The sequence below is a fragment of the Drosophila nasuta genome, chromosome 3 (genome assembly GCF_023558535.2).
Source record: "Drosophila nasuta strain 15112-1781.00 chromosome 3, ASM2355853v1, whole genome shotgun sequence".
In the NCBI taxonomy this organism is placed as follows: domain Eukaryota; kingdom Metazoa; phylum Arthropoda; class Insecta; order Diptera; family Drosophilidae; genus Drosophila; species Drosophila nasuta.
This window is the reverse complement of record NC_083457.1, coordinates 50,628,974-50,642,252: the sequence shown is the minus strand read 5'-3', so window position 1 is coordinate 50,642,252 and position 13,279 is coordinate 50,628,974. Positions and strand designations below refer to the sequence as shown.

General features: G+C 37.3%; 3 protein-coding genes across 4 annotated transcripts; 1 reads left to right on the top strand and 2 right to left on the bottom strand.

Moving 5' to 3' along the window:
• Nucleotides 1–341: 341 nt before the first annotated feature.
• On the bottom strand, nucleotides 342–3,426 carry LOC132792298 (JNK-interacting protein 1). Of its 2 annotated transcripts, none has more exons than XM_060801599.1 (5): nucleotides 2,879–3,426; nucleotides 2,371–2,720; nucleotides 1,527–2,236; nucleotides 1,273–1,457; nucleotides 342–1,200 (listed from the first exon to the last, which is right to left on the bottom strand). In XM_060801599.1, the coding sequence occupies exons 1-5, from the start codon at nucleotides 2,980–2,982 to the stop codon at nucleotides 1,128–1,130; spliced, it is 1,422 nt and encodes a 473-aa protein (XP_060657582.1). In that variant the 5' UTR covers nucleotides 2,983–3,426; the 3' UTR covers nucleotides 342–1,127. The 2 variants fall into 2 exon arrangements, with proteins under 2 accessions (XP_060657582.1, XP_060657581.1); XM_060801598.1 differs by having other exon boundaries at nucleotides 1,527–2,257; nucleotides 2,879–3,424.
• A 3,561-nt stretch (nucleotides 3,427–6,987) lies between these two features.
• On the top strand, nucleotides 6,988–10,949 carry LOC132792186 (tryptophan 5-hydroxylase 1). Its single transcript, XM_060801441.1, has 7 exons — nucleotides 6,988–7,647; nucleotides 8,559–8,724; nucleotides 8,798–8,848; nucleotides 8,923–9,204; nucleotides 9,262–9,388; nucleotides 10,365–10,597; nucleotides 10,658–10,949. Exons 1-7 carry the CDS (start codon nucleotides 7,086–7,088, stop codon nucleotides 10,944–10,946), a joined length of 1,710 nt encoding a protein of 569 aa, XP_060657424.1. The 5' UTR covers nucleotides 6,988–7,085; the 3' UTR covers nucleotides 10,947–10,949.
• A 77-nt stretch (nucleotides 10,950–11,026) lies between these two features.
• LOC132792187 (uncharacterized) lies at nucleotides 11,027–12,007 on the bottom strand. The gene is made up of 2 exons (XM_060801442.1): nucleotides 11,682–12,007; nucleotides 11,027–11,585 (listed from the first exon to the last, which is right to left on the bottom strand). The coding sequence occupies exons 1-2, from the start codon at nucleotides 11,699–11,701 to the stop codon at nucleotides 11,168–11,170; spliced, it is 438 nt and encodes a 145-aa protein (XP_060657425.1). The 5' UTR covers nucleotides 11,702–12,007; the 3' UTR covers nucleotides 11,027–11,167.
• Between the last annotated feature and the right edge of the window lie 1,272 nt (nucleotides 12,008–13,279).

Genomic DNA, 13,279 nt, shown 5'->3' with positions numbered 1-13,279 from the left:
TCTAAGCACATGCCTAGTAAATCCAAATATATATATATACATTATGTAAGATACGTATATAACAACATTTTATGTATGTTAAATAATTATGAACATGATTTCTACACTTGCAAAAACACAAAAAAAAAAAACAAAAAATTAAGTAAAAATTCGAAATATGTATAAATAATGCTGTAAAAATCAAGAAAACCAACCAACTAGTAAAGCTAAGTTGTATTATAAATATGAAAATATAGAAGAAATTATACATAAATTATTAAAAAAAAGTCAAAAGGTCTTTTACTTACGGTCTTAAATCCCCCCCTTAAAAAAGGAAACACAAATCTGTTCAGAGTTTTATATATAGTAATATATATATTTTTGTTTACATATATTTTCGTCTTCATATATATATATAGATTTGTTTTACACATCTTAGAATTGGGCTTTTCTTTTTTTTCAATAATAAGTAAGTAATACTAGAATATTTGCGTGTGGAATTGAAGGTATTGAGCCTTACATTTCGATAACTAAAAAGATTCTACAACCAGATGAAAGATCTTGACTAATTTGTTGGATCGTTGGATACGTATATATTTGGCCGCACAAAAAGTCGCGAAGATATTGTGTATATAGCTTGTGTGGTACAACTGATTGATATTAGTTTCTAGTTCTTCCGATAGATAATCATCTGGTTTGTGCATATATTTGTTTATATAGTAAATGTATTGTTTTTTTTGTTTATCGGAAATTGCTATTTGTTTTCTGTGTGTGCTTTCAATTTTGGATTATAGCGCATTTCTATAAATTACACTTAAATTGTCTAATCGCTGTGTGTTCTGTGTGCTGCTTTACGAACCGAAATGAACTATTTACATGTTTAAAGATTGAAAATTGTTTGGAATTTCATTTGGAAAATTATTGTATTAGTTAGACTTTGTGTTTTTGTTTTTGTATGTGAGCTTAGATTTTTCATTTGTTGTTTTTTGCTTTTGTTGACGAAGACCAAACATTTGTGGAGATTCTCTTTTTTTTATTAATAATCACACAAAAAAATATATATCATATTGTATTGTAATAATGTGTGGTTGTTTGCTTTTTGTTTTTCTTTTAATTTTAAAGCATTAAACTTTCTTTTTGTTTTGTTTCTACTCAATGTAGATGTCCTCGATGGGATAAGCGGTCTCAATAAATTTCTGATAGAATCGTTGAAAGGCGCGTCTGTTGGATAAAGTAAAAATAAAAATTAATATCATCTTTCATATAGGGGTGGCATATCAAGTTGAAACTCACCCCACAGCCTCGGCAACGGGTCGTGTCGACTCAGAGCCCTTGAAGACGTGACAGGCGAAGCGCTGCACTGTCGGATGCTTGGTGATGAAGCCAATGAAGCGATGATCCCGTGGATGAAAAGCGCAAAACGAGACATTCTTCAGCGAGTAGAAGTAATCGATGCAGGGTTTCTTCTCCTTTTTGTTCTGTTTAGCAAGACAATTAATGAGTTATGGCTAATAAAGTATGCAACACTCTCCTCTCTCTTGACTTACATTTGGTGCTGAGCGATCGACCATGCGCAATCCTTGATCGGATACCTCCAAAATGCACGTTTGTCCCGTTGGCGAATTCCCATATTCACCCACAATTTTGCGCACCGCCTGACAGACGACGCCGGTGCCCTTGTGTGCCAGCGTCTCCACGGAACCCAGATACCCGAGCAGATAGCGCTCCTTCTTCACCAGCTGCACCGTCGGATCAAACTCATTGTAATCTAAATCAACGGCATAGGCCGAGGGAAAGATCCCCTGACGTCCGGTGCGCAAATTGACGCCCTCGCACCACAAATCCTCGGCCTCCTTTTGCACATAGATGGCATCGCCAATCTCTAGCTCAATTTCATCATGATGTCTGGGCACAAACTTGTGCAGTCCCCGATGTGTGGCCTCCAGCATCTCTAACTGTCCGAAAGGAACACCACCAAACGGTGGCGGGAATGGAGATTGCGACACCGGAGATGTGATCTGTGGCGACATGCTCTTGAAATCGTTGGGCGAATGCGCGGTGCTGTGGCCGCTGTCCACATCGCCCAGGCTCTGCAAACGCTCCGAATCCGGACTGGAGTCCTCGTCCAGCAGATAGCCACACTTGAGCGACAAGAACGAGCGCTGCTGATTGGAGCGTGGCGGAGCTCCTCCAGTTGCTGTGGCGCCGCCAATGCGAAACTCATCCGCCAGCGTGCAGGGCGTTTGTCCAGCGGCACCTAGAATATGTAGAATGGAAGCTGCAACGAACCCATGAGTAGATTAGCTTCAACTACGTTGGGAGGCGGGAGACAGGACGTGTTTGTGGACACATGCTTGGGTTGTAGGGGGAGTGTATAAGAACTCCACTTACATTTCTTATTTTTGGGTATCTCGGGCAGCTTGCGACGACGTCGTGTGGCCGCTGCAGCTGTGGGTGTCAACAGCTCTGTGGTGGCGCCAATGGTCACGGGTCCGGGGCCAGTTGTCATGCCATTGATGCCAATGAAGCCGCCAATGGCATCCTGATGATTCAGCGGATGATGGCGATGCGAGTTGAATGAATCATTCGTATCGAGCGAACCATCCGAGGAGAGTGTCACCTTCAGGCCATCGCCGAGCTCATCGTCTTCGACTTGACGCTGTAGTTTCGCCTCCTCCTCCTGATCGGAGCCATCGCTTTTCGAGGAGTGCGAATCATCCAGGTCATCGTTGGGTATGAGACTGTGTGTGTGTGTTTATGAAATCGAAATCAATTAGCAATGAACAGCACAAAAAAAGAGTTTAAATTTTGAATGACAAACACGTGTCGCAATTGATTTTTCACTGCGGTTTCGTCGACACTAATTGGGTGGGATTTGAAGTGAAGTGTGTGTACTTACGAGTAAAATGCATGTGTGTTTTTCTTTTTGCCAAATGGGCTGCTGCTGACTGCATGTGGCTCAAATATGGGCCTATGGAATTCCTCAAATTCGCTGTCGGCCATTTCGATGGCCCAGCACAGCTGCCACGCCTATTTGTGGAGCTACAGCTACGCCTACGTCTACGCGTTTGTTAACTGCAATTAGTTCTTCACTTTCTGAATTTTCACTTGCAAATCGCACACAACATTGCCACACACAAAATCATTCAGCCCAGAGATACTTTTTTTCACTTTACAAAATCAATAATTTCCTTGGCGTTGTGTCTTCGTACTTCAGCCCAGTTTGACGTCCACTTGACTGTTAATGTTCCACGCTCTGCTGCTCTGTGTGGTTGGGATATTTTTCGTCATCGTCAGGAAGCTTGCTCTCTCTCAATTTCGCTCTCTCTGCGCTCCCTTTGTCACACGCTCCACACCACTTTCTCACTCTCTCTCTCTCTCGCTCTCTTCGCGCTTTTGCCGTTTTGCGTAACTTGCAACTTGTTTTTGTTTACAACTAAAGAACGCTTTGTGAGTTCGCAACTGGTCCGCCTCCCTTGGGGGTTGCCATCTTTCAATCATGCGCACATCCGTTCTCTGGCTTTTGCCTTTTGCTTTTAGGGGGTGGCTTTGTGTTGCATTGCTGTTGTGTGCTTGCAACACAAGCTGCGACTGCCAGCCGAGCCTCAGGGGCATCGAAAGCGCATTTGCATTTGAATTTTGGCGCCATACCAGAAATGAAAATGAACACAAATTAAATAAATTAATAAAAGAAAATTATTAGCAAAATCAAAGAAATTAAAATTAAATAAAATGATAAATAATTCAAGCAATGAACAACAAAAATAGGGGTAGAACAATAAATAATGCAAAATAAATAATAAAATATTAAATAATAAAATTACCACATAAATTATTACAATTATAAAATAAATTAAATTAAATATAAAGATGTCACAACATCTTAAAATACTATATTTAAATTTAAGTATACAATAAGAAAAAATTCAAAATGTAATTTTTATACTGACTCAGTACTCTATTGTATATTTTGAGTTCAGTACTATATTAATATACCATACATATATATAGCCATTGGTATTTTAGTATTTATGTGGTATATTATTTTGGTATAATTTAATAAAAATACCGCACTCTTCAGCTTTCATTAACAATGGGTAGCGGATATCTTACAGTCGAGTTATTTTGTATTTGTTTTAAGAACTTGATAAGAAAGTCGACTTTAAAAATAATATGGTATTTACGAACACTTTATTCTTTTTCCTAAAATTGAAAGAAATAGTTATAATAAATAAAAGAAAATAGTTTCCGAATAAATATAGTGTTTTATTTATATTTAATATTTCTAATACAAAAAAGGATTTAATTTAATTTAAGGGCATTCGCTTACAGACAATTCAAATAGAAGATCTGCACTTTGCATTATTTATTTCTCATTCACATAAGTAAAAGTTTTTTAGAAATTACATATATACTAAAATTTTACAGTATATATATATGGACTTTCTTATCTTCTTCTATGATGCATTTTCCCATTGCAAAATGTTCAAAGTAGAAAGTTTGTATAATTTAAATTTTATCTAAATTATCAACTCAGCCTTAGATGTTATGCTCAATGCACTTTAAAAGTATTTAAAATCTTCAACTGGATTTTGGGTAATCACTTGCATAGAATACTAAATACTATACATGTACTTCCCCCTCTCCGTATTGCCCGCTTACACTGCTGCTGCCTTGTGAATTAGTTGACTTAACTTAATTATACCGAAATCAACAGAAATCACAAACGCCATTCATCGTTGGTTTCCGTTTTCTCCGCCCCCAACTGCTGAAACTTGAAAGATATGACCCCGCCTCCCTAAACGAGCGAGTGGCAAACAGACATTAAGCTTGTCTGTCTGTCTTTAACACAATCAGTTGGATCGACTGACTGTAAGCAACCAGTTGCAATAAATCCATCAACGAGTGTGTATAAATGGAATGTTGCTCACAGTTTCGCAACAGCAATCACTTTGAATGTCTGTCCAAGTTCTTGGCGCAGGACTAAGGATTCGCTGTGTAGCCCATTACGTTTATCACATCCACCCACACATAAGTACACACACACACTAAAGTGCTGTGCGAGTGTGTGTGTTTAGTTTTCCTAAGTAGCTACACCCGCATATTTTAATAGCTAGCTCGCAGTTTGTCTTGCTGTGGTTGTTGTCCCTCGTCGATTGTTTGCTTTTCTCTAAGCGCAAACAAAGGACTCGAAAAACCAAAAGAAACTGAAAACAGACAAACCGCAAAAAGAAATTGCCATTTATCTATTATTGACTCTGTTTGGCTTTGGGCTAGGCTCCACGCTGCTTCTGTTGCTGCTCCTGTTGCTGCTTCTGCTCTGCCTTGGCCAACATCTTTCAGAGCGCATTGTCAAGGCAAAAGCAAAAGCATCAAGTGGTTGTCCCAGTCATGCCACACATACCGTGAAGTTGACTAACTGACGAGCTTCAACTTGAATGCGTTGGATTGGAAACAAGAAGCTACTAAAATAGATGGTTGCTTTTGTGTGGGATTAAGCTTAAATGTATCGGAAGAAAAGTTTCTTTTAGTATGAATATTCTTCTTGAAGAAAACTAGCAGCCTTAATTAGAAAATTTGTGTATTATAATTACTAGATTTGAATATAAAACATTTCCATTTTTTCTTTAGACGAAAATAAATATTAAAAATTTTTCAATTTTATAATATATTTGCGTTTTAAAGTTATTCTTGGAGTGAAATTTATATATTGGACATGTATAATATTACATTTATTGAAATAATTTGTTTAATTAAATGCATATATAGTAAAAACTAGAAACAAAGAGAGAGATACTCATTTTAAATGAAAACAAAGTAAATAAAATATACGATATTAAATAACAGAAATACTAAGAATATACCAAATATACATAGTACATAGTACCAAAATATACCATAGAGTATATATACCAGTATATATACCACGTATATATACCAGACGTTTTTCCCCATTTAAAAATATTTTTATATCAGACCGCAACCAAATTTTCAGAAATTTAATGACTAAAGTTATTATGTTATTATTGTATGTATCAAAAATACCCGCAACCCATTTTGAATTAAAGAAAAACAGTGTGGAATTACACAAAACAATTATATTCTAAAATAAAATACTGAAATATACCGTAGACTATTTTTGATATATCGATAATACTACTACTACACCATATAGAACAAAATATGCCAGATTGTCAAAACCAAAGCAACTAAAACCTGACGGCAGTAGCCTCTTTTGGCACATAAATGATTTCTTAAATAATATTTCTTTTCAGGAAGTGCAATTTATTTAAAATTACATTGTTTCGTTAAATGATGAAGTTGATTATTATTTTTATGAATTGTATCTCTATGTTAACAAATTCTTGGAACTTTTATCCTCCCAAATTACCATAATAAAATATTTTAAAACATTATTTGTGTTAGAGCAACCCAAAACTGAATTCCTGGTTCAAACTTTTGTCTAGTTGCCACTGTTGCTGACATGGTCAAGCTTAGATTTTGTTCCCCTTATTCATCGTTTTCCATGCCCGCATAAATTACGTATACGTCGCTGCTTGAAAGTCAGTCGCTGACAGCAAAATAAAAGTTTCGAGCTGAACTCAACAAGTCGTCGAGCCAAAGCATTTAATGTTGTTGCTACTGATTAGAAAGTGAAATGACGTCATGCGTTAGCGTTTGGCTTTAGCCTGATTTCAACATGATTTGGCCAATCAAAACGATGCGTATCCTTCACCCACCCACACACACTAGCATACACACACACACACACCTAGAAAGAGGTGGAGTCTGCGAAAAGAAAAAGTCACTTGTAGCTTTTATATCCTTGAACAAATTTATCTCGCTACGCACACTTAATAAATACAATTGAATATGTATGTATGCTTAATGGCTGTCAGTGTGAGAGTGCGTAAAGTGTCTGTGTGTGTGTGTCTGTGTGTGTGTACTGTCAGCAGTTGCCTATAAAAGGCGCTGTAACAGTGTCAGGATCTTGCAGTTGCCGTTGCGTTGCGCATACGACGCGTGTTCCCAGTGCAAAGTGAAAGAATAGAATTTTGTGATTTGTGTGAAACATTATAGTGAACTTTTGTGAATCCCTTTTGAAGATGAGTGCATCGGGCAAAAGTCTTTTGGGCCTGTGGCTTTATCGCAGTGGCGAACAGGAATGGTCCGTTAAACAGGGCAGCCCATTGCATACTCTTAAGAAGGACTCCTCAACTTCCTCTTCCTCTTCGTCGCCATCGCCGTCGGCCACGTCGCATGCAAGTCTCTCTCGACATGCCTCGGCGCCCAACGACAATTTTCTATTGTTTTCACCCAAAAAACAGCAGGATCGCAATGGCAGCGGCGGAGCTGTCGATGCAGTGCGTCAACATGCGCCCGGTGAACGAATCTCCATTTTATTTACGCTCAAAAATCAAGTGGGAAATTTGGCACGCGCTTTGCAAGTTTTCCAGGAGCTGGGCATCAATGTGCTGCACTTGGAGTTGTCGCCACTCGAGACATCCAGCAATCAGGCCGACGTCCTAGTGGATGTCGAATGTGATCCACGTCGGTTGGATCAGGTGGTCAAAATGCTCAATCGCGAGGTCGCCTCGGTCAACTATACGTCCGTGAATGCGCATAGTTTGGCCAGGGCGCCTTCGCTCTCGGCCTGCTCCAGTTTTGGTAAGTGAATTTGAATAATATATGTATATCAGGAATTCAGAGTTCAGCATTTATTACTTCTAGCAAATTAGAACCTCTTGATTATTAAGGTCATTTTAATTTGGAATTATTTAAAATTTCTTGATAATATTTTATTCGAACAACGAAGAAAACTTACTTATAAAAAGCTTTAGATTTGCAAGAAGATTATAGTTATATAAAAAGCGAACTTATATTTGATCTATAATAAATTCTAAAAGTTTAAAACAACATAGAATTATTTACTTTTTAATATAACTATGGCTTTGTATTAAATTCTACTGTACAATAATACAGCTAAACTTCAGGGCTATTTGGTGTGATTTATTGTTCTGCTAGTTTTTATTAAGTATTCAATATATCAATTAATATTTTTATAATGATTTAATTGAATTTAATTATTTAACTATAATAAATTTCTGATTAACATTCTACCCATAATATTTCTGGTGCTGTAAAAAAGCTAGAATGTTAGAGAATCTCAATCTTCATTTTATTTGCAAAATGTTTCGAAATAAAATATTCGTCAGTTTGAATGATTTATTTGATATAAATATTTATGTGCAATATTTTTTTATTGTAAAAAATTTGCCTACCACTGCTTCATTCAAGGACCATCAAATTAACAATGTTTTTAAAAGCAATTAATTTTAATTTTTAGTTATAGTCACGCTGGATTTTGAGGGTATAGTTATTTTAATGTGATAATTGTGTCACATTTCTTTTGCCTCGCGATGTAAAAAGATTACTATGTGACGACTTTTTTTTAAAAAGGAATACTATTATTTTAATCAAATTTCCGAGTCCAAATAAAATTTTACCTAGTCGGGCGTTATTCCATGAATCAGAAATTAGTTTGCCCCTTGTTTTATTTGATTTGAATTTCCATGTAGATTTTGGCGATATGGTTTGGTTTCCACGCAAGATTTCGGACCTAGATCAAGCGCAGAATGTGCTAATGTACGGCTCTGAGTTAGATGCAGATCATCCGGGTTTCAAGGATCCAGTTTATCGCAAGCGACGTGAACAATTCTCGGCCATAGCCAACAACTTTAAGCAGTAAGTTATACCTTAAGCTAGTAACTTCGATATGTTAGATATATTCCCCCTTTCATACTCATTTATTCCTCAGTGGCAATCCCATTCCTCGAGTGCAGTACACACCTGAGGAGGTGAAAACTTGGTAAGTGAAAATTGCATTTGTTTTAGCGTTGCGGTTGCAAGAAAGTTTGCTTCTCTCCTCCTTCTCCTTCAAAGGGGCACGGTGTTTGTGGAGTTGCATCGTCTTTATCAGCTGCATGCGGTGCCCGAGTACATGGAGAACTGGCCCGAGTTGGTCAAGTTTTGTGGCTATCGGGAGGACAATGTGCCCCAGCTGCAGGATGTCAGCTCGTATCTGAAGCGTAAGACGGGCTTTCAACTGCGTCCCGTGGCGGGTTATCTTTCGCCTCGTGATTTTCTCTCCGGTTTGGCTTTTCGAGTGTTCCACTGCACACAATACATCAGGCACTCATCGGATCCCTTCTACACCCCTGAACCGTAGGTGTAAGCACCTAGAGTTTGTTGTATTATTCGATTAACTTGACTACTTTCTAGTGATTGCTGTCATGAACTTTTGGGTCACATGCCGCTGTTGGCTAACTCGAGTTTTGCCCAGTTCTCGCAGGAGATTGGTTTGGCTTCGCTCGGAGCTTGCGATGCGGACATTGAAAAGTTGGCAACGGTGGGTTAAGAAAAATATATGTTATAAATTAATATACTTTATTTCGATTATAAAATAGACAAAGGAAATTTTGGCTTTTAGTAAATTAAAGTAGGCATCTCAGCTTATGAATTCTTAATCATTATTTACTGTGGAGTTGATATTTTCCACAATGAATCTAGAAACTATTTAGAAAGGACCAACTATACGTACTAAACATTAAATATTGAAATTTGTATATTCATTAAGCAGCTTATATTTTATATTTCATATTTTTACGCAACTTGCCTAACCAAATCAGGAAAATCCACATTTAGGCACATTTTAATGAGATGATATCATTAAATATTGTGAAAAAGGCAATTTTACAATTTTATAGAAAAAATCTACTAGACTAATAGATACCCTATATATTTATAAGTATGTCAGCTCAGTTTTACATTACTTCATTCGACAAAATTGAAATACAAAAAAATTTTGTTGTTTTGGTTAAAGAAATTTGGAGTTAATTTGTAGTCAGAAGACAAGAGTCTTAGGAAAAGGGTATCTCCTAGTTAAGCACTCTTAGCTATAGCACTTGCCATTCTTATATGTCTTTAAGCTATTCTGCATTTGCATTACAAGATATATATTAAATTACAATTTAATTTTGTGTTTTCTTTAGGTGAAATTAAAATACAAAATTCCCAATTCTATTTAGAAAATATTCTCTAATATTAATGTTAAAGAAATTTTGTATAGTTTTTTTCCCTTTGGAGCAGAGTATCTCATAGCTGAGCACTTATAATTGCAGCACTCATTTCTCTAATAAGGAAAGCAACATTTGAATTACGAGATATGAATATTAAATATGTGCAATTAAAATGAATTTTGTTTGTTTGTTTCAAATACAAAATTCTCAATTTTATTTAAAAAAATATTTTGTAGTCTTAATAGCTTAATCTCATAGCTAAGCACTCTCAATTACAGCACTCATTCTTCCCTTATACATTTCCAGCTCTACTTCTTCACTGTGGAGTTTGGACTATGCAAGCAGTCGGACAGCAGCTTCAAGGTGTATGGCGCTGGTCTCTTGAGCTCCATAGCTGAGCTGCAACATGCAATAACCGCGCAGGAAAAGATTAAGAAGTTTGATCCGGAATTGACCTGCAAGGAGGAGTGCATCATCACATCCTATCAGAATGCTTACTACTACACGGACTCCTTCGAGGAGGCCAAAGAGCAAATGCGGTAGGAAAGAAGTACCTCATTTTCTATTACCTACATTTAATTTATAATTTCCATTTGCAGCGCCTTTGCTGAGAGCATACAACGTCCGTTTGGTGTACGATATAATCCTTATACGAGCAGCGTTGAGGTGTTGTCTAATGCGCAGAAGATCACGGCTGTGGTCAGCGAGTTGAAGGGTGATCTGAGCATTGTTTGCTCCGCCTTGCGCAAGATCTCGGCCACTGATGAGAATCTCGATGTGGACAGCATAGCGAACATGTTGCACAACAGTCTCAATGTGCGTGCCGCCAATGGAGGCAATGCGAATAGTCCCGACAATCTGGAGCATTACATAGCCGAAGGCGATTAGAGAGGGCAAACTTGTTATATACATATGTACGACACAGAACACTCGAGTATTGGGACCATATAATCACTATATTATTGATGTCTACTAACATAATATTTATTTTGAACTCGGTATTTAGCCTAAAAAACTACGCGCGTCTCTCTTAGCTCTAAACTTAAATAAAATCAACTTCTTGCTGTACAAATGTTTTGCTGAAGCTGGAACTTAGACTAAAGTTAAGACTATTTATAGATCATATCACAGTCGCTGTTGATGAAGAACTTCTTGCTAACATAGCTCGAAGTGTATTCCATCAGAATGTTGGGTATGGTCCATACCGTAAAGCTCAGGGCCAAAGCACGCCACTGAGCGATGATCAGCGGCACCTTTTGCAGCCAACTAATCCGATTGCTGACCCGACTCGTCACCTGGCTGGTGACGCCTCTCACCATGCCACCGGCGAGTCCAGTGACACTGACTTTGCGACGCCGTTTTGTGGTGGGAGATGCGTCTGATTTGTTGGTCAGTGTCAAGTCACGTTGCTCCAGTTCGACGCGTTTCATTTCGACGCGTGGCGCGATCTGTATGCGATCGACAGTGTCGCAAATTTCCTCATTGCTAATCAGTATGCCAGCCACGATATACATCAGCTTGAAGACTCTGTGGAGTGGTTAAGTATGTCTACATTAGTCTCGTTTTAATAAAGCTATTACTATATTAATTAAGTATAGTATTGCTTTCTGGGCACACACACACCTCACTGTATGGGAAATCATCGTGGACGAACGGCCGAGAGTTCAAAAGTTCCCCAAAAAAAGTGCACTAAGCGGCGCTGCTTATCAGTCAGATTATAAGCGTATATATATGCTGTGCATATATAGTAAGTTTGCGTATATATTTTAGACACTCTAAAATGCTGATTGTGTTTTAGATTTTCAATTTTAATTTGTTACTTTTGTTACTCCGTTTATAGTTTTCACTTCAGGATCACACTTTATACACTTGGTTTGTTGTTGATTTTTGTTCTAGCGTTTTTTATGCGCATAAACCGCACACGTCTATAGCTCTAACTCAACTGAACGATCGCGCGCTCGTTGACGCTCATCGTAGGTTGATAAGTTTCAGCGATAAGACTGCGACTGAGTTTCTAATGCTGTCCGAGCGTTGGCAATGAATACATACTTGTATTTATTTATACTATCTGTACAGTTAATGCTTTCTTCAATGTTCACTTATGTCTGGAGAACAGCATATTCTCTCTCTCTCTCTCTGTCTTGCTCTTAGTCGCCTCGCTTCGCTCTCTTAATCCCATTCGCTTGGCTTTGCTGATAATACTTTGACATGTTTTCTTATCGATCGATTTTATGGTTATTTGGCGGCGGCGTTAAAATAACTCTGAATCGCTTGGGAAACTACGTAATGTTTGCTGTCTGTGGCTGCACTTTGGAACCAACTCAGTATAGAAAACACTTGAATACTTGAGAGCATGAGCTGTCCACACACAGTTGCCCCAATGCGTTGTTGTTTCCCCCTACCGAACACTGATTAGAATCTAACTACAATATATTTGGATCTCACACACATGTGTCTATGCGGTGACGGGAACTGTTAGTATTTGCTGATAGTGTTTGTTTTTTTCGTGTCTGAGATCAGGCCAGACTACCTGCAGTATATAAACAATATAGTACTATCAAAAACTAATGGTTCACATGTACAGTCTGAGACGTTTTAATATTATTAATAGCACATTTTATGTGCATAATTTGTTGAAATAATTTAATTGCTCGTTATATTGAAATCGTTTTTCAACTTGCGAATTTGAATGGAACGCATGCGCCAACAAGTTTTGGTTGTTGTATTGGCTAAGTGAAATTACCCAGTGTACTAAAGGTAATAATTCAGACCAAATTGCCTTTGGAACGTTATAAGGGAATTTGAAAGTGGCGCCATCTATGGTTGAATGTGTATTTAATGGTAGTTGATATGCAATAATAAGAATAAAATAGGTAAGTTTTTTCAATACTTAATATTTTCAATGCTTGGTAGCAGAAATATAATTTATTGTATTTGCTTATCAACATAGTTCGTATATATTGGCTGATTGTCACTTATTTAATATTACATCACTCTTTGAAATCAAGAAGCGCAAATTACTCATGCTTTCTTTTTGTGAAAAATACACAAGGCAAACAAATAGTTCATATGAATAGAAAATTAATGCAATAGCTTAAAATATGATATGACTAATAAGAATGCATCACTAGCTCATATGTGGTATTAGTAAATGAGTAATGAGTGTTTATTAAACTCTTGCAAAGCTTGCCTACAATATGATAAAAAAAATATCAAATTCA